Source organism: Epinephelus fuscoguttatus, linkage group LG5 (genome assembly GCF_011397635.1).
Source record: "Epinephelus fuscoguttatus linkage group LG5, E.fuscoguttatus.final_Chr_v1".
Lineage (NCBI taxonomy): Eukaryota > Metazoa > Chordata > Actinopteri > Perciformes > Serranidae > Epinephelus > Epinephelus fuscoguttatus.
In genome coordinates, this window is record NC_064756.1 from 19,941,794 (window position 1) to 19,965,218 (window position 23,425).

The 23,425-nt window shown below is 41.2% G+C and overlaps 1 protein-coding gene across 1 annotated transcript in view; it reads right to left on the bottom strand.

Moving 5' to 3' along the window:
- Positions 1-4,439: 4,439 nt before the first annotated feature.
- gosr1 (golgi SNAP receptor complex member 1) overlaps positions 4,440-23,425 on the bottom strand; it is a 32,944-nt gene continuing 13,958 nt past the window's right edge. The window contains exons 7-9 of the mRNA XM_049575474.1: positions 13,814-13,843; positions 5,572-5,654; positions 4,440-5,088 (exon numbers count right to left, since the gene is read on the bottom strand). Of these exons, the coding sequence (XP_049431431.1) occupies positions 4,964-5,088; positions 5,572-5,654; positions 13,814-13,843 (238 nt within the window). The 3' untranslated portion in view covers positions 4,440-4,963. The remainder of the gene's footprint in view (positions 5,089-5,571; positions 5,655-13,813; positions 13,844-23,425) is intronic.

Here is a 23,425-nt window from a genome sequence, read left to right on the forward strand (position 1 = left end):
GTACTATGCATAGACTGTAAAAATAGTGGATGTAGCTACCATGACGTCTCCCACTGGTTTGTGGACATTTTGAAGCCTGATGTTTGCTATATTGGCCGTCACCATCTTGTTTTTCGGAGCCAGAAGTGACCATTTTTGGGCGAGAGGCTGGCGCTGTGGATCTGACTGAGAAGACAAGGACACTATCAGCAGACTGCCTGTAGGCCAAACACACCAGTGGAGAACGCCACACATCAAAACAATGCACCACTATTATTTTCAACCTACAACAGCACACCTGAGGAGGCTAGATGGCACTTCACGCCACTGATCTGTTTCAAGCCTCACTGCCACTTGAATTAAATGCATTTTATCCCCAGTCGCTCTCTGCGTGTACATACCAGCTCCCATAGCAGCTCTTTTTCTCTGCTCCTATAGCAGCTCAACTCCTCTCCTCACCATGGATGTATAAAGAGAACTCTGTAGCTGTTGCCGTCATGTGTGAAAAAGAATGGATGAGAAGAGTCTTGTTGAGAAATATCACAAGCTTAACAACCCACAATCCCATCATATTAAGACGATGGCCAAAAAGGTATTGCCTGGTGAGTCATAGCTCTGGAGATCGGCTCTTCAGATGAGAAATCAAGTTTAATTAGGGTCCACCCATGATTTTAAGCTAATGCAAAAGTGGAGGAAGCACAGATCTTCTGACGCAAACCCCTGGACAGTTGTGAGAAGGTGGAAATTAGCTACAGGGACCAAAAACATTTCTTGCACCAGGCTATAAACATGTTTATTTCTTCTGTAAATTTGGGCATTTTAACATGAGGGTCTACGGGTATTGACTGTCTTCAGGAGCCAGCCCCAAGTGGCCATTCAAGGAACTGCAGTTTTTTCGGCGCTTCCATGGTGGATTTATCTTTTAACCCTGGTGACTGCCACTTAATGCTGAGAGTGTTAGAACCACACCTGTTCTCACCCATTCATGAAAAACCAAAAATGCCAACCCCACGATGGTGCTAGAGGTAATGTCAGGGAAAGTCAGAGGGCTTTTTCCTCTGCGGACCATGACCATGTGTACAAAATGCCAAAGCCATCCATCCAGTAGTTACTGATTTTTCAGTCTGGACCAAAAATGGTGGACCAAGCGACACACCAATTTCACCACCCATGCCTTATAGAGAGTGAACTATTCGAACAAAAAAAGTCATTAATTACTAAAAATGGTTATGGTCAAGAAAAGAGGTAGAAACATTATAATAATGTAAGCACAGTTCCTCTCACCTGTACAGTGTGATAAAGGATTACATTGTGAATACAGTATTACTGTGTAATGTTCAGTTATTGAGACTGAATCAGAGCGATTGATTCAACTCTGCAGTGCTGTTGTATTGGATTGCACTATATTGTTGCTGCTGCTTCCCTGTACATACAGCAGGGCCTGATACACAATTGTGCCTTAGGGCACACAAACACCATTTATCATGGCTGCCACTACAGTGGGTTATAAATGGCTCTGTTGGAAAAAAGGGGAAAATGAAGAATTCATGACAGATTTTGTGCTTTTAAAGCCAGCTCCCAGCACCTACACACTCTGCAGAGTCGCTGCCTGATGCAATCCTGAAACACAAAAACCTGCATCTTTTCTACTATTACAGGTAAGAGCTTTCTGGGTTCAGATAGATTCTTGGTTCATTAATTTGCCAAAAGAATGAACCTGTCTGTCCTGTACCTCACACTCCAAAAGCCTTTTAACCCATCAGGAAACATGGGCAGAGTAAAGTGATGGAGACCATTGTGTCATCAGACGAGTGAAGCATCCCTTTTCTTTCACAACCACAGCTTAAAATAGCCATTTTGTTTCTACACAGACACAGACAACCAGCCTTCTGTCTTACATGCCAGCTGCTGAATAAACTAACTCTGTGCTTGTCAGAAGTTACTGTGGCGCGACCCTTCTAAGTGAGAGGATCTGGCACTTAGTTCTGCTTGGGTGGCGTTCACTTTGAGTGGCTGGCATATTCAGGAGCTCAATGCATCAGCAGACTTACATGTCTGGATCAAATTTAGATTTAAACACAGGGTTTCCCTTCTGAAGAAAGTTCAGGGGAAGATGGCAAAGCTTGTCTGGCTACTGTTTTCTTTACTTTGTCTTTCTTTGCAAAGAAGGCATCAAAGAGAGGGAATGAGGACAAGAAACCAAATTTATCCTCTTCAGCCCATTGAAGTGAGTCTGACGCTGTGAGACAACACATTGATGTTTCTCACACAGCTGCCGTGCTTTCACATTGCTACACCCCCACTGACAAAGTAAGACTTTAATCTAATGAGTCAAACCCAGCCTGCAATCATCCCCTCCTCACATGAATGCTTTAGTTCCCACCTTCAAAGGCAAACGTCACTTTGTGTTTAGGGTGGAGTGAAATCAAATAAGAGATTCATGGGCTCTGCCAGGCACACTATACGTGCCGAGCATTTAACCCCCTCAACGGCCGATTATCAAAGCAGTATGTCTCTATTTTTCTTTTATAGAAACCTAGATGTAGTGCACTAAGGGTGACAGAGCTGGTTTGGTGTTGAAGACAATTCACTCCTCAAAGAAACTTCATCCAAAATGCTTATTTCACATGAATCTGATAGCCATCATGGCTGACCTTAACGACTCAAAGGTCTGTCAGTCAGCAGATCTGATGAAGCCACTTGGATAAGTCACCAAACCAAAGGAAACAAGAACTGCTTTTACCTTTTACTTTTTATATACCTATATTTCAGCTGATTAATCAGTTAATAATTTGCTTTATAAAATTTCAAAAAAGTGAAGAATGCCAATACAAAATTTGCTTTGTTTAACCAGTGCTCCAAAACCCAAAGATATACAGTCTATTGTATTTTACAACAAGGCAGAACATTTTCCCAGTTTAGAGACTGTTTGTAATTTTTGTTTTAGAAATTATATTACTTTTAATATCAAAATGGTTGCCTGTTCATTTTCTTTTGATTGGTCACATTAATTCAGTGTCACTTTCCAGTGTCTTGGTGCAAGGTTCTTGGTTCAAGTCCAGCCACAGACCTTATTTTCTCTCTATCTAGCATTGGACAGCTGTGGTTCAGGAGGTAGAGTGGGTTGTCTTCTAATCGCAAAATGAGCTGTTCGATCTCTAGCTCCTCCAGCCCGCATGTGGAAGTATCCTTGAACAAGATACTGAACCCCAAATTGCTCCCAGTGGTTTGTGGCCATGTTTCAGCTGAGTACCAGGTGGCACTGTGAATGGTAGCCCCCGGCCACCAGTGTGAAAATGTGAGACATATAGTGTTAAAAGCACTTTGAGTGATCACATGACTAGAGAGGTACTATACAAGTGAAGGTCTATTTTACCATAACCACTACCAACTCTGTAACAGAGGTATGAAGTACTAAAAACTAGAATTACCACCTCGCAAATATGTGTTTCCACAAACAAGTCAAGTTGGAGTTACAGTTTACATCTATGTCTGTCCAGACTGATCTGTAGCCATGACAGTGGACAGTGGTTCAAATATGGATGTTGATGCAAAAAAGCTACATATTCTAAAACATGGATGCTTCACACACACCTTCACCCCGGCAGCACAGAAGATCTCTACTATTAGCACAATTTCAAGGTGGAACACCCAAGAACAGTGTCATCAATCAAATATCCGACCAAGTATCTCCCCTTGTGTTCCCTGAGTTATGGTGTTGAATAATGGCCAGAGAAGGGTTTTCGCACAACATTATGATGTCACAGTGAAAATGACCTTTGAACTTTTGGATATAAAATGTCACTTATTCTTAATTTTATCCTATTAGACATATGTGTGAAGTTTGTCATAATTAGTCCAACAATTTTTAAGTTAAGGCCAAAAGCATGTTTTGGGAGCTTTGATCACCAAAATCCAATCAATTCATTGTTGTGTCCAAGTGGACGTTTGTGCCAAATCAGAGAAAATTTCCTCAAGGCCGTCTTAAGACATTGCATTCATAAGAATGGGATCAATGAGAGGTCATATTGACTTTGACCTTTGACCACCAAAATCTAATCTGTTCATTCTTAAGTCCATGTGGCTGTTTGTGCCAAATTTGAGGAAATTCTCTCAAGGCCTTCAAAAGACATTGCATTCACGGGAATGAGACAGCTGAGAAGTCAGTGACTTTGACCTTTGACTACTAAAATCCAATCAGTTCATCCTTGAGTCCATGTGGCTGTTTGTGCCAAATTTGAGGTATTTCCTCCACGCCTTCTTCAAATAAGCCGTTTACAAATATGGGACAGACAGACAACCTGAAAACATAATGCCTCCAGCCACAGCTGTTGGCGGCATGGAGGCATAAACACAGCTGTAATATTTTTTGAGACAGAAATGTAGAAATGGAAATTTTTGAGCCCTGCTGTGGCATCCTGTTTGCTAAATTTGCTCGGAAATGAGAAGGCCCGATACGCTTTTCAGTTCCCATCATATATTTTGAAAAATAAAATGTTTGAGTGTTCAGTATCTAGTAGTGTCACACACTTGTTTACACATACCGATATGAATAATTTATTAATTCACATTTTACAGCCCACAATGAACTATGCATCCCACTTCATCAATTAAAAAGGACCATTCAACTAAAAATCCTTCAACCTGTGGAAAAGAATTATACATCTTTCATTCTCTCAGTCTCTTCACACTTCCCTGTTTCTCTCCAAGTGAGTTATCAATATAATTGATTAAAATCTAGTCTTATTTGTACTTTTGGTCTCCATTCACTTGTTGGCAGCCCTCCATCTGTCCCACTGCTAAATACAAGTTCAGTAGTTCGTGTTGGCCAAATCTGTTCCTGTCCAGGAACCGGACCAACTGAATGTCCTTCTGCTCAGGAGCCTCCAGGGTCCTCCAATCATTGAGCTCAGTCTCCTGGGGTTCCCATGTTACAAAGAGCAGATCAATCCTGCTCCTTTAAAGATGTCACCAGGATCTGCTTTCAGTGAAAAGCGTAGAGCAGGAGGAGAATGGTGCAGACACCGATCACTGAGCCAAGGATGAGAGAGTCCCTTCTCTTCCGCAGGTTGATTCGCTGGATGAGATTGTTGATGGTTGGGAAACGGTCTGAGAGAGTCACAGGTTAAGGAAGATCACACATATATAAATTACAAAACATCTTACATTTGATAGCAGATATGGATCAAACACCTTGGCTGTCAATACCTCGTAAAAACCTAAACAAGTGCGAAATACTGAAGATTGCAGGATTTTAACTGGGGCTGGTCTGGAGACTTGACGAAGCTCAGTGCTGACATGAACTAACACTGTGGAAAAGTGAAACTCCCCTTCTCAACCTGCTGTAGACCTTTACTGCGTTGTTTGACCTCTACAAATCAAAAGATAATTTGGGTGAATGGCCCAGCTGCTTCCTGATACAACCCTATAAATCCTGATAACAAGGACCCACTGTCCATCACTGAAAAGCAATATGTTAGCACTGATTTCTGATTGCATACCAGGAACCCTTCAGCTTCCAATATACTGTGTGTTCTTCTATTTGCCCCCTCCTACACACACAACCATGCACACGAGCAACACAAAGGATACTGGCCAGTGTGTTGACCCGGCTCTGTATGGATTTCAGCATGCCCCTTTGGGAGGTCATATTCTCCTTGGTCGCCATGGCAATGCTAAAGAGACAGAGAGAGAAATGAGTTAAGAAGTGATAATATGCTGCATGTAGCTGCAGTTATTAGTACTGTAAAGTGCCTCCGACTGCCACATATGATTAGTAACTCAATTCTAACAGCGGATGTTTTTTTTTGGAGAAATGAGTGTCCAGTTTAAAGGATAAGAGGAGGCGTAGTTTGATGCTGTAGAGAAGAACAAGAGAACCATCTAAATTATGTCCTTAGTATTAAGAAAATGTCCCTTCATGTAAATTCTAGCACCATGTCTAGAAGAAAGCTCTGGGTTGAGACCCTGTCTACACGTATACAGATATTTGCAAAACTTCTGTATTTTTGCCTCTTGTCCACATGCATGAGTTGTAGGTCACTAAAACAAAGATATTTTCAAACTCCTTTCAAGATGCAGAGATTTCAAAACTCTGGTTACTTTGCATCTGTGTAGATGTGTAAAACAGAGCATTTGGGAAACGATACCATCATCTTCTCAATTTGCCCATGCCCTTTGTTGCTTTATGTAATGGGCATGAGCCTGAAACAACTGCAGACTACCTGTTTCTTGATGTGTTGCTAGCATTGCTTGGTCTAATGACTATTTTACACTTCATGGATGTTTGGAGGCATCAGCTGCACCCAGGGATTTTGCTCCACCTCAGTGTCTGTGGTTTTATGCCAGAACTGTAGGTTTTCATAATCAGGACCAGACAAACCAGCAGACGATGAAACAATTTTAGAGTGGGATTGTTGTTGTTGTTTTTTTGTTTTTTTTTGAGTTGTTTTGTGTTCCAGTGTAGATGGGGATATTTTGTAAAATGACAGTCGTGTGGACAGTTTTTTTTTTTTTAATTAAAACAGAGGGGGAAAATATCTGTTTTAAACATATGTATATGTGAAGATGGGACCTAAGTCAAGGTCTCAGTCAACTCAAAAACTTACCATATTTGTTTTTGGTGCAGGAAAGCATATCTGTGATCCAAGAAAATACAGTTTCTAAACCAAATTATTGTGTCAGCTGAAACTAAATAAAAACTGGAGAGAAAACTTCTTGAGATATCTGATCTATCTGATTTAAAATCAACGTAGTTGTGTTGAAATATTGCATCTCACTCTGGCAATTCCAAAACTGTTTAAATCAAATTAAATTAATCCCAAATAAAATGTTTCATCAAATATTTTGCCTGCTGAAAGAAGTTAAATGCGTTTTCACTAGGGGTGTCCCGATCACATTTTTTTTTTTTTTTGCATCCAATCATTATTTTGATACTGAGTCCGACCCGATACTTTGCAAAGCATTAAGAAAGAAAAAAAAAGAATGCATCCAAGTTGTCCCATAAAGTTTGTTTTTTATTTAAATAGTATCCAAAAAGCTTATCCGTGGTTCAGCAGCACAAAATTTAAACAAATTCTGAATTGTAAACAAATTGTCCCTCCAGAGTTGCCGTAGGGCTGTGGTAGGCGAGGTTCTGCTGTTAGGTGTGGCTATGTTGTTTGGAATAAAGAGAGAAGCGGTGGCCGCTGAACCTGTTGTTTCGACTTCTGTCTGTTTATTGCTCATTAGCTGCACTCAGTTAGGCGAACCTAGCACGCTCGATTACAATACATTGGAAAGCGGAGGCAACAATGAACAACATAGATGAAAAACCTGGCCATTTTTTGTTGTTTTGATTCCTATGATCTTTTATTACTGATTCCGATTTTGTAAAAATAACGTGATCGATGCTGATACCCGATCCGACATCCCTAGTCTTCACTTATGTGGCTCCATCTAATACACATCCATTCACACTGAACATTACAGGATGTGAGACAACATGGGACTGAAACATAGTTGGCAAATACTGATATGCTCCTGTGCCGTGATTAAAAACAGGTACTGAAAGACTACACATCTGTATGGACCTCCATGCTTCAAGGAAATGGGATGAAATGTAATTCCGTCTCACACGTTCTCCTTGGGTGCCTACAGTATGTGTGTAAGCCGCCTTGGCTTGTAAAAGGAGGATATAGAATTGCTGTGATATTGTAGCTCTCTTGTTCTCAATCTTGGGCCTCAGCAACTTTCCTTGCAGGAAAGTGCAGCTGGGCATTTGGCAGGAAAACTTTCAGGCTCTGTGTTTGTCCTCGGTGGCATCTGTTACACACAATAATCAATGGCAGCTACTGAGCCCACACTTGATCCCTCCACAGTGGGAGTATTTGAGTTAAAGAATCAGCTCCCTGAAACCACCAAAGTAAATATACTTAAGTAAAGTGTTAATATGCTCAAAAACAGGTGGCACAGCAGCACTGTGTACCTCCTGAACAGCAGGATGGGAACCAGTAAGCATTAGCCACAGGGTACAAACCCCTCCCATCGCAGAGGGACAGAGCCCCATAGGAGGCAGGTCAAAACATAGTAAATGAAATCATCATAGTTGTTTACTCTTGGCTTGAAAAGCTGATTAGCAGCAGGTCCAAACAGAATGTGTGTGTGTGTGTGTGTGTGTGTGTGTGTGTGTGTGTGTGTGTGTGTGTGTGTGTGTGTGAGTGAGGTCATGGCATCTCCTGACAGTCCGCAGTCTTGGCCTGGAACAGTGTTTTGGGGATCGTGTTCTCCTCAGTCAGGAATACACACTTTGCTGACTCCAGCACCTCGTCAAGCCTTTATCTCAATGTTAACCAGCTCATGAGAATCAGAGCTGGAGGAGAAAGACTCCCTGAACACACACACACACACACACACACACACACACACACACACACACACACACACACACACACTGTATGTGATCAGTCAGTGAACCGTTGTTTAAAAGTGATCCAGGAGTGGTCTCAATTTGTCAAATTTTCAAGTGAAATCCAATTATATTTACATAACCAAAACCCCAAACCAATAATTCTGCCTCAGAGGGTTTTACAATCAAAATTTACGACACCCTCCTCAGATAAGAAAAACCCCATAAAAAAATAACCTCTAACATAAAAAAAACCCCCAACTTATTAAAAAAGTAATTCTGTATAAGAGCCACCTTAGCATTTATTTCAAGGTTGTTCTGTGTTATGAGATGCACCACAGGGAAATGGAAATTAGAGTTGTCAGCAAAGGTCACCACAGGAAGAGGACACTCCATAGACATTAAAAAGTTGGGTACTTTTCATTTTAATATCACCTCACAAAGCAAATCCTGGAAGCAGGTAAAAAAAAACCCCAATCTTTTAACCTGTATTCAAAATGCAGGTGGAGAGAGATATGGAATATACCATTTCATTTATTATTTATTATTATTATTATCATCTCATTTGAGGACATTGGGACTTTATTATCGTCTCGTTTGAGAACATCAGGACTATTATCATCTCGTTTGAGGACACTGTGACTTTATTATCATCTCGTTTGAGGACATGGGAACTTTATTATCATCTCGTTTGAGAACACTGTGACTTTATTATCGTCTCGTTTAAAGACATTGTGACTTTATTATCATCTCGTTTGAGGACATCGTGACTTTATTATCGTCTCGTTGGAGGACATGGTGACTTTATTATCATCTCGTTTGAGGACACTGTGACTTCATTATTGTCTCGTTGGAGGACATTGTGACTATTATCGTCTCGTTTGAGAACATCCTGACTTTATTATCGTCTCGCTTGAGGACGTTGTGACTTTATTATCATCTCGTTTGAGGACATCGTGACTTTATTATCGTCTCGTTTAAGGACATTGTGACTTTATTATCGTCTCGTTTGAGGACATCGTGACTTTATTATCGTCTCGTTTGAGGACATTGGGACTTTATTATCGTCTCGTTGGAGGACATTGTGATTTTATCGTCTAGTTTGAGGACATTGGGACTTCATTATCGTCTAGTTTGAAGACATTGGGACTTTATTATTGTCTTGTTTGAGGACGCTGGGACTATATTATCGTCTCGTTTGAGGACACTGCGACTTTATTATCATCTCGTTTGAGGACATTGTGACTTTATTATCGTCTCGTTGGAGGACATTGTGATTTTATCGTCTAGTTTGAGGACATTGTGACTTTATTATCGTCTCGTTTGAGGACATCGTGACTTTATTATCGTCTCGTTCGAGGACACTGGGACTTTATTATCGTCTTGTTGGAGGAAATTGTGATTTTATCGTCTCATTTGAGGACATTGGGACTTCATTATCGTCTAGTTTGAAGACATTGGGACTTTATTATTGTCTTGTTTGAGGACGCTGGGACTATATTATCGTCTCGTTTGAGGACACTGGGACTTTATTATCATCTCCTTTGAGGACATTGGGACTTAATTAACCTTTTAAACCTTTTAACCTATATTCAAAATGCAGGTGGAGAGAGATATGGAATATACATTTCATTTATTATTTATTATTATTATCATCTCGTTTGAGGACATTGGGACTTTATTATCGTCTCGTTTGAGAACACTGGGACTTTATTATTGTCTAGTTTGAGGACATTGTGACTTTAATATCGTCTAGTTTGAGGACATTGTGACTTTATTATCATCTCGTCGGAGGACATCAGGACTTCATTATCGTCTTATTTGAGGACACTGGGACTTTATTATCGTCTCGTTTGAGAACACTGTGACTTTATTATCGTCTCGTTCGAGAACACTGTGACTTTATTATCGTCTCGTTTGAGAACACTGTGACTTTATTATCGTCTCGTTTGAGAACATCAGGACTATTATCATCTCGTTTGAGGACACTGTGACTTTATTATCATCTCGTTTGAGGACACTGTGACTTTATTATCGTCTCGTTTGAGAACACTGTGACTTTATTATCGTCTCGTTTGAGAACACTGTGACTTTATTATCATCTCGTTGGAGGACATTGTGACTATTATCGTCTCGTTTGAGGACATGGTGACTTTATCATCATCTCGTTGGAGGACATGGTGACTTTATTATCATCTCGTTTTAGGACAATGTGACTTTATTATCGTCTCGTTTGAGGACATTGGGACTTAATTATCCTCTCATGTGAGGACATCAGGACTTAATTATCATCTGTTTGAGGACATTGGGACCTGATTATCATTGACAGTGTTTTGTTTTTTATACTTATGTGGTCCTACTGCTCCCAAATAGTTAGGAGAAAATTAAAAATGCATACCAAACAAAAGTTCAGGTCTCAGGAGGATAATATTTTGAGGGTTAGGATGAAGAAATGCAATGGTATAGGCTGGTTTTAAAAGGGAGGGAAAATGAGCAATTACATGAAAGAAAGGAATGAAAATAAGGGGAGAAATACCACACAGCATCATCCACCATTTCAGAGACAAATTCTACCAGTTAGACCGCTGCCCAAGCCAATCTCTGGGTAAGCATAGCTTACAAGATGTAAGGACTGGAAATGGAAAAGGCAACAGTTGAAAGAGGACCAGGGGAGGAAGATGACAGAAAACAGTCTGGGAAGAGGGAGGATAAATTCTCAGCCACATATTTGTCATCTGTGCAGGTCTGCAGGGAGGGAAAGGAGCAGGGAGTCGTGAGAGATGGATGGTAACTATAAATCAGTGAAGTGGGAGGGCTTATTCTGGGTACGTGACTATGCCATTCATTGTATGCACCCACGACATGATGTGACCAGCAGTTGGTGCACTTCCAAGGCTTTGACATGTATGGTACTCTTCAAGTTGAATCATCGGTACAAACAATGAGCAATGGCATTTAAAAATTAATTGATCAAAAGGAAACAATGCTCAAAACAATACCCATAAAACCTTCGGGGAAGAAGTAAGCTGTAACTCTTGAGGAGCACTACAGCCCTGATTGGTTACACGTCATGTGCAATAGCCTATCAGCACTGAGGGCTGCCGTGCCACAGACAGCAAAGATAGAGATTGGAGCTACTTCGTGAGTGAGTGGACTCGGAACTGTGTGTGGATGTAACACAACAAATAACACCAAAATTGTAATAAACATCACAGTCTCCTATACTGAGGCTGCAAAACAGACCAGTGATTCTGCTGGTTATGTCAGAAACAGGGTTGTGCCAATGGGCAATCCGATCGCCCATCGGCAATAGAAGGGTTGTTTCACGATGTCTTTTTTAAATGACGATGCAATCGCGAGGTGTGTGTGTGGGGGGGGGGGACAGCGCGTGTGTGGAGCATGCTGACGTGATCGAGGCTGAACGAGGCTGAGAGGAGACAGAGGGAGGCTGCTTAGTGAGAGAGCGGAGGGTGGGGGTGGGGGGGGTCAACGCCTCCGCCCGCTCGACACAAGCATACTCGGGCGTACTATAAGCGGAGCGGACTCCGCGAGGAATGTCCGCAGTCATTCGGGCTTTCATAGTCAAGCGCACTTCCGCGTTGTAGTTTCTTGTAAAAATGTCAGTGAAAAATCCCCGCGATGTGAAAAATACATGCCGAGCAGTCACTGGTGCGCGGAGCGGAGTCCGCGCGGTCGTAAAATCTGAGCTTTGCACGCACAGGGCTTGCGGACGTCCGCTTTGAGTCTGCGCGGACCTCTGCGGAATCCGTTCCGCGTATGTTCCGCCTGAGTATGTTCGGGCCTTAACGCGCATGTCGCGGAGTGGTAAAAAACCAAACAACACAATGTCAGGAGAAATTGAAAAGATATGCCGTCTATGTAAAGTCAACTTGCTAATTAAGGAGCCATTACATGTTCAAGAGTTTTATAAAGCTGCTCAAACGCCAAACAGAGGCTATAAGTGAACGTTTCAGCGGTGACGCGTAATGACCCCCCCCGCGATGACATCGTTCATCGGCGATTTCACTAGATTGCGATAGGACGATAGGATATGGACAAGATCGCCCAACTCTAGTCAGAAATAGTAGTAACTGGACGTAACTTCAGTTGTATGACTACAAGAACTGCAAAAAGAAGACGAGGGAGTGAGACAGTGCCTGGATGCGGCGAGAGATGTGACCAGATTATCATAGTATTAAAGCTCAGTGCCGATACAGATATTTCATGCACCAGATGTACATAACACAGGCTTGCTGATGGGCATTCAGTGCACGTTGGACTGTTTATATCAGTCATCCATCTCGTCACTGTCTTTGGGGAGAGAATCCAATCTGCAGTGTAGTTCATACACTTCACTGATAAACCAGAGAATTATACAGCAACATTCATGATGTACACGCACATAATGCACTGTGCGAGGACACCACGTGTCAACAGGGGCTCTATAAAGTCCAATAAAAAGCAAAGACCATAATTTTCCATTTGAAAAAAATCAATACAACCAAAACCCTGGTACTGCAAAAGTGTGTGGACGCATTCAACTGTAAATTGATTTACTTTCAGATTCTGGATTCATTTTAGATTATTCTAGTGTCCGTGGTGTTTCGTCCTGACTGCAACAATAAAACCTTTTGAATTTGTGACTGCTATGACTGGCACCTCCAGTTGGATAGCTGGTGTTTGCAATAACAATGGCTGCTGAGCCTCATGGGTAAAGTGGGAGTTAGAAATGACTGCTATACTAAACACAAAAACATAATTTCTTGGAAATGAATTTGAAATATTACAACCATTTGTCATAAGATAAAACTACAATTGAATTAAATCATTCAGGAGTGAGCTGTGTTTCTGAGAGTAGGTGTTTCTGTGATGATCTGGAGAATGCAAGGATGAGGCCGATCACAGAGTTCTTTCTTAATGCACGAAATACATACTAACAATTTCTATGTAAGGAACATTTCGGCACTAACTGCTCTGCCCATTTTTCTTCTTTTGTCTTTAATTTTCAGATGATAAAGGCTGAAAAAGATACTGTTCGCTTCTTTTTTTTGTCAGTAGGCTGTGTCCTACAGCAGCAAAAAGAATATAGTTTGATTATACAGGTCCAGTAGTTTACTACAATTTTCCTATATTGCAGTTGCAGGGCAATTCTTTGGTTATATTTATTAATTACCTCATTCAGGTTAGTATTTCTACCATACTGTATAGTGGCTACTGAATAATGATACACAAACAAGAATAATTTTTGTACAGGTGTCCAGTCCAAGCTCAACAGAGCCTGTTGGGCTTCATATATATTCGAACCATGTTAAGGTAAATTTTTGCACACATACCAAGGGATCTGAGTCTAATTTCGCTGGTGGATAAGACAATGGAGGGGGTTGTTGGAGCTGTCACGTATGCAAACATATGTCTTCTCATATGTGGCAGAGAGAAAGCAGGTCTTACCTTATTGTGTCATCCATCAGTCGGTCCGAGCTACAAACAAAAAGTAGGAGAGGGGGGAAGGGAGGAAAATACAGACACTGGTTAGTTATTGACATGAGGCAGTGAAGCACAACATGAAATGGTTATAAACCAATCAAGTGGGGGCAATTATCGGTATTACTCTCAGATTGGCAGCAACACAGAACTGATTGGAACTTGATTTCCTTTTCTTCTCTCTGTATCAATCTAATCAACTCCCACATCGTGACTATCCCACCAGTCTGGCGGAACATGCATAATGTAATATGAGTCTTCCCACTAGTGTCAGTGTGGTCACATATCTTGAGCTAACTGACACAAACAACACAAAGTCTTATTTGTTAAAACATTGTGTGGACAACTTAAAAAAAACAATTAGGGTTTAAATCCCAAGTAAAATTGCTAGCAAATAAATATCTGCACAAAACAGTGTGACTGTTAATTCATCTTCCCCTCATGGATGATCCCCACAACAACAGGGAGTCTGGACTAAGACGACCCAGAGAGGAATCCACCTTAGGGATCCTGGAGCTTCTGCATAGCTTCAACAAACAGGGAGTGTCAGATGCTAGCTTTTGTCCTGCAGAGAATACTGGAAGGCACACACACACACACACACACACAAACCTCTAACGTTGTAACACCAGTTTCATGTCTCGGGTTGCTCATAAACAACAATGCTCTCAGCGGTTTATTCCCTAATTGGAATCAATTTGGATAATGTTGCAGAGAACTAAAGTAAACCAAACAAACAAAACTGCAGGGATTGTATTTCACAGTTCAACATCCATTCAGCTTCTATTCAACAACTCCACATCCTCTTTGTCCAGCTCCATATGTGGTTTCCGTTAAGCTCTTAGCGTCCTTATGCATCTAACCAAACTTACAGTTAGAGAAGGAAGGTCTCTCAAAGATTGCCTCGATCCACACTACACTCTTACCAAACCACAGCCATCTGCACCCGTTCCCTAAATCTTCTCTTTATACCTTATCTTGACCATCCCAAAGCTTATGAACCTAATTTACTGCTTCGCTGCTAAATCACAGTGCTTGTGCTCATCAAAGCTCAATATATACTGTTTTCTTACTCCATAGGGGAAATATTTTACCAGTGTGCACAATACCAGGAACCTGAAACTGAAGCCGCAAACCAGAATTCAGTCATCCTACTGTGACATATCAAAAAAGGTCTATCTTAAATGTTGGATGTTACAGTCACACCCTGGTCCATTGTCTTAAAGAAATACTTGAACCTCTACCCATCAAATGACCATTTTTATGTCAGTTTCTCACCCAGTGTTACACTGAATTGCTGAAGAAAAATCAGATTCACCAAAAGATACATAATAAACTAGCTGATAAAGGCAGCAATAGTCCAGCAGCTTCCATGTTCAGCGAGGTACAATTACTGTTTTTGTCACTGGAGTCTGGCTTTGACGACAGCATCGTTACGTTCCACTTTTAATTCAGGTTCCCGTCAGAAAGGGCTGTCAGTTTGGAAGTACTGAGCATACAACTGGATAAATGAGACTTGGATGGTACTGCAGAAGTTGCTGTTGTTAAATGCAGCTGCCTATGACTTCAACGCAGGTATACAAGAAAAACAAAATTTCTTTACAAATTCAACATAACGGGGTGAATAATTAATATACAAACAGTCATCTGGGGAAAGCAGGTATTTTTGTTTATTTTATGATTGGGCAAACTAAAAGAGAAAGATGGATGAGTTACATTCAAGGTGGTGGCCCGTCTCTGCTCTGCAGCTGTTTTCTTTCAGAGCGAAGGGAAAACATGCCATGCGGCTCTGCATGTGCACATGCATTGCTGGCAAGTGTGTGTGCTGAGTTCACAGTTTTTATTCCATCTAACAGATGCTGGGCAGCCCTCAAAGGAGTTTCAAAGATCCAGTTTGTCAAAAATGATGAATTCAAGGAGAATGTAATAATCTCAAAAGAAAAGCAAATTCATTATTCCAGAAGGAGCACCGCAAAGCTCATTCAGGCAGACCAAATGTGACAGCATTGTGACTACAAAACCAAGCAATGCCATAAAGAGGCCCTACTTTAATATGATTATGGGCCACACAAGTGACCATGTCCAGGTCGCTGATGTGGTCAAGTATTGACCAACTGATGTCTCAGAGGACAGACCATGTACTGGGTTATATATTGATGTAATCAGGTTGAGATTAGTCCTGTATATTACCTGTAATGTTAGGGTCCTGTTCCTGCAGGGGGGGGGGCAAACAAGACTGACCTCAGTCAGTAAGTGTTTCATTCATTCATTGTTGGGTTTAATTGCTTTGATCCCAAGAGTGTTGCCCATAAGAATGGATACTGTAAGTGACACCTCACAGTTACAGTGTGGGCTGGACAGCCTTCTTTTATTGGGTCAGAGCTCTACACACAAGCACCAAAGTGCTACTTGACAGTAGTTTGTAATATATCTGTTGACTCTGTCACACTGACATGAAATCATTTACAGGAATTATGTCATTTAGTGAAATGACAATTTGCACCTAATTCAGAAAGAAGTGTAGTGTCCACCCTCTGGTTCCCCTGGTTAACACTGTTAGCTCTGTCAGCTCTGTTGCTGTTGTTAAGTGCTGATCAGTGAGTTAGCACCATTAGCTGCTAGCCACTGGCTCAGCCACCTCCTTGTCTAGAACCGTGTCCAGACAAATCATACACTCTGAATCTTGCGTAAAGCTCCTTTACAACAATTGACTGTCATTTAAAAATTCTTATTAACCTACTGTGCTTATTTCATTATTAGGTACATAAGATCTAGCAGACATACAGACTGTATGTCTGAAACAGAAAAAATGGGCAACTTAGCCACATAACACAAGTCTTGAATGATGGAGGAAAAAACATGATGGACAAACGACTGACAGAAAACTAAACCTTTAACTGTCTGTCTGCCAGCAGTATTCACCTTATAAATCCTGAGCTGAGGAGCAAAAGGGAAGTAATGGGAGGCCAGGAGCTGAGGTGAGCCTTGATTTATGGAGTTTTTATATGCAGAGATGAGATGGAGCAAAAGATTTATGCTCTGTTCCTTAATCATCAAGGTGCAGCTGTAGTGGTGAGGTTGATTATGCCATCCCGTTCATGTATTTGTGGCCCTCTGTGGTTTTAGCTTTGAGTGGGCTCCTTCCGTTTTCCCCTGGTCAGCGGCGTTTTGCTGCAGTCATTATATCGCTCATTAGCTCCAAGCTAATTGCCCTTCCCAGTGTGATGTATCAACCCACACTCGCCTGCATGCTTCCTTGCCCTGTCTTGCCATTTACACACACAGAGAAACATACAGACTGCTTTTTGCTTATACGCCTGTGTCTTTTTGTTTGCATTCAGGACTACTAGTGGTAGAATTCATTCTGCCTGCACTGGCAGCGTTATGCAGGTACCACTGAAAGCCTAAACAAGCTCAAAGATTAACAGATAATAAACAAATTGATGACTTACTTGTTTTCTGTTGACTCATCAATTATTTGACCATTGAAATGAAATTCTGAAAGGAGATGCTTTGCAGCAGCCTTCTGAGAGTAATGCTCCGTCGGATTGGCTTTTAGAACAATGTGAGGAAACTAATACAATCAGCCAGGTAAACTGAAACATTAATTACTTTGCTGAGGAAACAGTCCAGCAAATCTTGGCAACAGCTGCAGAAAGCAAACTGTATCAGCAAAGAGGGAAAAGTGGTCACAAATCAAAGCTCAGAGCTGCATACTCAGCACACCGTACGAATTGTGAGATTCACAGACATGATCTCTACAGTACTGCTGCCATTCACAAACCTTGGCCAATTAATACAGGACTCTCATAGATGCTGAGAATCTTTAGGGACCTGGGATTGTTATTTTTTTCTGATTTGGACACAACATTTGAAAACAGAAAGGCACTTTGAAAATGGTTATATCACCTGCCATTTCCGTGAGCCCACATGAACACACAATTAAAAATAGCAGGACAAAAAAAAAAAATCTAAAAACCTTCATGGAGATATTTTTATTTAATATCATTTGTCTGCTGGATCAAATAGCTATGTGTAACAAGAGCTACAAACTATTCCTCCATTCTGTTATAGGCAGTACAGCTGGTGGTGAAATAGCTGTGGTGATTCAAAACATTTTTCAGATGGGAAGCCCTTGGGCAAATACTACACCAAGCACCCCAAAGCGCCATCAGCACATACCAGCAAGCAGCAAAATACTCCAAACCCACTGGAATCAATTAAGCAAGAAAAGGTGTCTTCTTTCACAACAAAGTGGCGATTAATGGTACATGCAAAGCAAAGAAATTTACTGACCCAAAATGTTTGGGACATTTCTCACATTCTTGGTGGGCAAACCCCTGACTGAACCTCTGAACCTTATAAACTGATCTGGATCTCTTTGGTGAGCAAGAGAGAGCAGGGCAGCACTCTATCCTGAATCCTCTGAGCTTTCCCTTCACTGATAACTTAAGCATATCAGGAAGCTGGCGGCAGAGATCAGACTTTTAAAATGGACAAGCCGGCAGACAAAAAGCAGGGATCCTGAACTTGGGGACATGAAGAGACGAACAGAGAAAAAGAGAGTAAGAATGAGATAAACTGTAGCTGGTAAACAGTTTGGTTAAAATGCTTGGGAAACCCCTTTAAAAGACGACACACCGATAAACATAGCTATACTTTTAGATTTTTGTTAACTAAGTCTTTTTCATCACTTCACAATGCACCACACGCAATACAGTCTCGCTGTTTTACAATATATGACATTTTGTTACAAATGAGACCTTGCTGAAAGCAAAGCAAGACTGGAGAAGTGGGTTGGGTTATATTGGCCATCAGGGCTCTAGAAGTAAAAGCCCAAATTATTTTCCCCATAAATCTCTTTTGTTACTAGCCAACTGAGCATTTCAATCATTTGGATGGCCAATAAACTGTCATAATTTAATCACGCCAACTGAAAGAAAAAGGGCTGGTTTACTTGGGGTAAAAAAACATCAAAAAGGTGCAAGACTGAATACATAACTAGGGCTGTCATGATGACTTCTTTTGGTGGATGATATATTGTCCCAAAAAGAACTGCAATAAACAATATTATGGTTATTTTACGGCGATTTTATGCACCTGACATGACAATAATGAAATAATGCAAGTACACTCATTCAAAGAGCAGTGAACTTTTGATTCTTAAGAATATCTAGACATTGGAATTGGGAAAACACCTGCTAGCCTCAAGGTTATCACTTCACCTGGTTCAGTGTCACTGTGTGTGCGTGGCAGCACCTTTTAATATTTAAATGTTAAAAGGTCTTGCCCAAGTGTGTGACACAGAGAGCAGATGAGAGGACAGAAGAGGCGTGACCAGAAATGACAGCAAAAAATTTTTCTTCTGTTCATTCAGCTTGAGCGCTGTGCATAGAAAACACTTGTAAGTCTAATAATGATCAGGAAAACTCTGTTTATTCTGGCATCATGTTGAAAAGTATCTTACCATGTGTGGACACAACAATGATCATTTTTGCTGACATCAGTAAGTCAATAATTATCATAACAGGCCTATACATATGAACTTTAGAAGATAGGTCAACAAAGACGCCTGAGAACTATTGAACAAGGCATTTGCTGTTGTGGCAAATGAGCGCAGACCGCACACACACTCCATTAAATTCAAACAAATGCGTGTCAGTGTGAGCGACACCATTGCCGTGTCAAAAAAAATCCTCTGTTGGACAGGAAGTCCTTATCAGAGGGACCACTACCATTAGAGCTGTTCCAACATGAACTTTTAATGGACCTGCCCCTCCCTCCTTCTAGTTTATTCATGAACACTGACCTTTACTGCACAGAGAGATGGAAACACAGATATACATGGATGGAGAACAAGACAGAGACGAGGCGAACTCACAGACGACAGAAATAGTAGCTACTAGTTCTAATAACTAAATAGCATCAAGTTTAAGTGAACACGTGCTGGAGTATTCAAGCTACAATTGCTAACTTGTAGAAAAATAACTTTTGTCTTACTTGCTGAGGCTATCAGTACATTCGCCACACAGAAGCACGAGACAGTTCCTCTTCCAACTCATAGTGCTTCTAATGGCATTTGCTGGAATCTACTGTGGCACATCAAAAACGACCAATCAGAGCCGTGGAGTCACTAACAAAGCTGTCAATCGTGTCAATCACTGTTCATGAACTACAGTGAAACTGTCAAACTAGGTAAAATGAATCAAGAATCTGTTCGTGTATTGCTTATTTCTCACCTCAAATGTTTTCAAAACATTTTAGTGTACTGTTTAGATGTAAAACTTTCTAACAAACTTTCTAAATTTGCAGCTGAACAGTGCAAAAAACAAAAAAAAAGAAAAAACAAAAGGTTCCTAACGACAGCTTTAAAGATGCTTTCTGGCAAAATCAACGTCCTGTCTTCTGAATGGTCAGCAGCAGGTCACACCTCAGATCCTCCTACCAGCCCATATTCAACAGGCTGCTGTCCTGCTATCCACCTGTAGTTTCTGTGGTTGCCATGGTCACACAGCAAGCTGCAGCAAGTTGAAAAAATTAAACCATCATAAACTCTGAATGCAGCGGCAAGTAGCTGTTTGCATTCACGAGAGCAGCGGCCGCCCTCCCTGTCCTTGCTGCCACTGCCAACCTTGGCACGCACGCCGTCTGAAAGCACCTAAAGTATCGCTCTTATTTACAGACGTCTCCTGCAACGACAGCTTTTCAAGCATAACGTATGGGCAAGTCTGACGGATGAGGACCTACACAAGGGTCATGACTACCAGCGAAAACTAATAAATTTAATAAAATTAATCTGAGCATGTCTCTCTTATTAGGTTCTGTTGAGAATGAATGCAGGTTGGCAGGCATTCCTCCCACCGCAGTAATTTGTAGATTAACTGGAAGGGACTTGTTTCCTTTTTTCTTGGGGAAGTGATTAGTCTTAGCTGATCAGTTTGGCGTTGCAGATACCATCACTTGCCAATATATTACAGACTCAAGCACACACAGGCACGCACGCAGTCACTATACAACGCCTCCTACACCACTTGTGCAAATTTATATTGATCATATATTATATCACCTACTTTAAAAGCACTGTAGAGACAGAGAACTTGCATCCTTATGCTGGCTCACTTGCCATAGGGAAAAAGCCAAGGGCACAAACAGGGTTTTGTTACAAGCTGAGCTGCAAAGTGACTGTACAGACACTTCAGCGTGAATATTAAACTCAAAAACATCCAAAAGAAAGTCTTTCTTGATACAAACAGATCACTTAAGTACACACCTCACTATTCATAAATGTGTCTTTTATAAAAAAAGAGAGCATCACAGACTGTGTGAGGAAGCATGACGAAGATAAAGAGCATTTTAACTCAAATCTTTCATCTTTACTGAATATCCACGCTCTGCCGTCAGTGAGACTTCAGACCATATCTCTGGCCACTAACACATTTTAGTCCTTTTCTCTTAAGGCCCTCTTTCCTGTTTTATGGCTCTAATAGGATCAATCAAGTGTAACTCAATCCTCGTCTCCAATCTCGTCCTTCCCCTCCCTTCTTTGTCAATGGTCTGGGGAAGCCCTATAATGTGGGCTGTGGTTTAATAAGATAATTTCATTATCAGTATCCCGATCAATTTCGGCTGGATTGGCACAAGGATGGAAATTGCAAGCGGCTGCAGGAAGCCGGAGGAGCTTCAACACAATTGTCCCCAGCCAATCATGTTCTCATTTCATGTTGCTAAGATTATTTCATAATCAGTATTCACTTTGGCTATTTGGAGCCCAGTCTGAATAAAGACAGGAAGATAGGGTCTTATCTTCCTTTCCTCTCTCAAGTCAGAATACAAAGTTTACAGCAGATACATGTAACGTGATGACTGATTTTTCAGGGCCACTCCCTTAAACTCCCTTTGGAGCATTAACAGTAAATTACTTGGGCAACGTTTCAGGCACTGCTTGTGACTTTTACTATTCACACATGCACTACATTCACGAGCATTTTCGTCTTCCGCCTTTTCCCACATGACATGGCAACGCAAGAATAAATAGGGCGTAGGACGGTCCAGCAGATGGTTGTAATGCAACACTTATACAGTAGACGCCAACCGCCATAAAACTCAAAAAAAAGAAAATAGGGCAAAGCTGGATGTATGTGAAAACGACAAAGAATCATGTAGAATTACTACAGCATCTTCAACTGTTCCAGACAGCTGACTGTGAATTTCACCCTCTGCACAGAATGAGAGCACTTCCTTGTGTCACTTCTTCAACTTCTCACTATGGCAACATTAGCTGCTCTGTTTCAAAAATGTTAGGCTGAAAAAAAGTGCACGCAGGCTGAAATTCAACTGTGCTGTTCTGTCTGGAGATGCAGTGACTTTAATCTGTGGTGAGTAAAAAAAAGTAAACGTTAAATTATACATGTAATCTGCTAAACTATGAGTGGGGCAAAAATTCTGCTAGCCGCTAGGTGAAGTTTTGCAGTGTAAAAGAGCTTCAACTAATAATGTATGCCATGCAAAAAAAACAATTGTTTTGTCTATGAACCTTGACAGTTATGATGGAGCTGAATTTTATACTTTTGTTAAATGATCTTGTTGTTAATCTGTGTTTTATGGCTGTTGGGAGAAGTTTGTCTTCAGAGCTTTAAGCCAGACAACCCTGACATTTCAGGTAAAAGTTTGGGGTTAAAATGAAAAGATTCGTTCCAGAAAGGGCTTTATGGCAGAAAGCAGGTTAACTCCCATGTGCTGTTTTATTTTATGGCCAAAAGCAAAAATGAACGACTGTGTTGAATGAGCACATTGTATCGTTTCTTATCGATCACAGACCCCTGAAATGATATCAAATTAAAATCATATCATAACAGATTTTGTGATATCAGCAAGTATTGTATTTTTGTCCAAAGAATTGCTATAATATCGTATTGAGATCAAAGTAGTCATAAAAGTCTTAATAACAAGACATGGGGAACTTCTGGGTCCTGAGGACCTGCAGCATTTATTTGTGCACAAGCTGCAAACTCTCCTGTACATTCACTGCTGCTTGAGAATTTACCACTGAAACTTTCTTCCCTGCCCCACTCACTCACTTGTCTGCTTTCACCGCATTCACTGTCTCTTTCGCTCCACCACACACTCCCTACGCACACACACAAACACTCCACTCAGCAGCAGAGTCTTGTGATTGGTTTGCTCGCTCTGTCTTTCATCAGATGGATGTAACCCTTTTCATGCTTGTCCCTGAAATGTTACAGCCTTAATTCAAGACATAGCTGTACTGGCACTTTACCTGAAATGTTTCAAAATTGGCAGTACAGATTTCCTTGAATATCAATCCCTGCTCCCGTTCGCACATGACCCCATGCAGGAAATGTCCTGAAATCCTGAACATTTCAGGGGACAACATGTGTGAAAATGACCAAGTGTAAGAATGACTCTCATTAGCCCCTTTTACACTGCCAGATTTTCGGCGAATGTTGGGCCGCTTTGCAGGCAAGCTGCGAGCGTTTAGACACACAGAGCCGGATTGGCGAGTTGATCCGAGGTGCCCAATTTTCCCGCTGCCTAGGGGTAAACATATTGGCGGAAGCT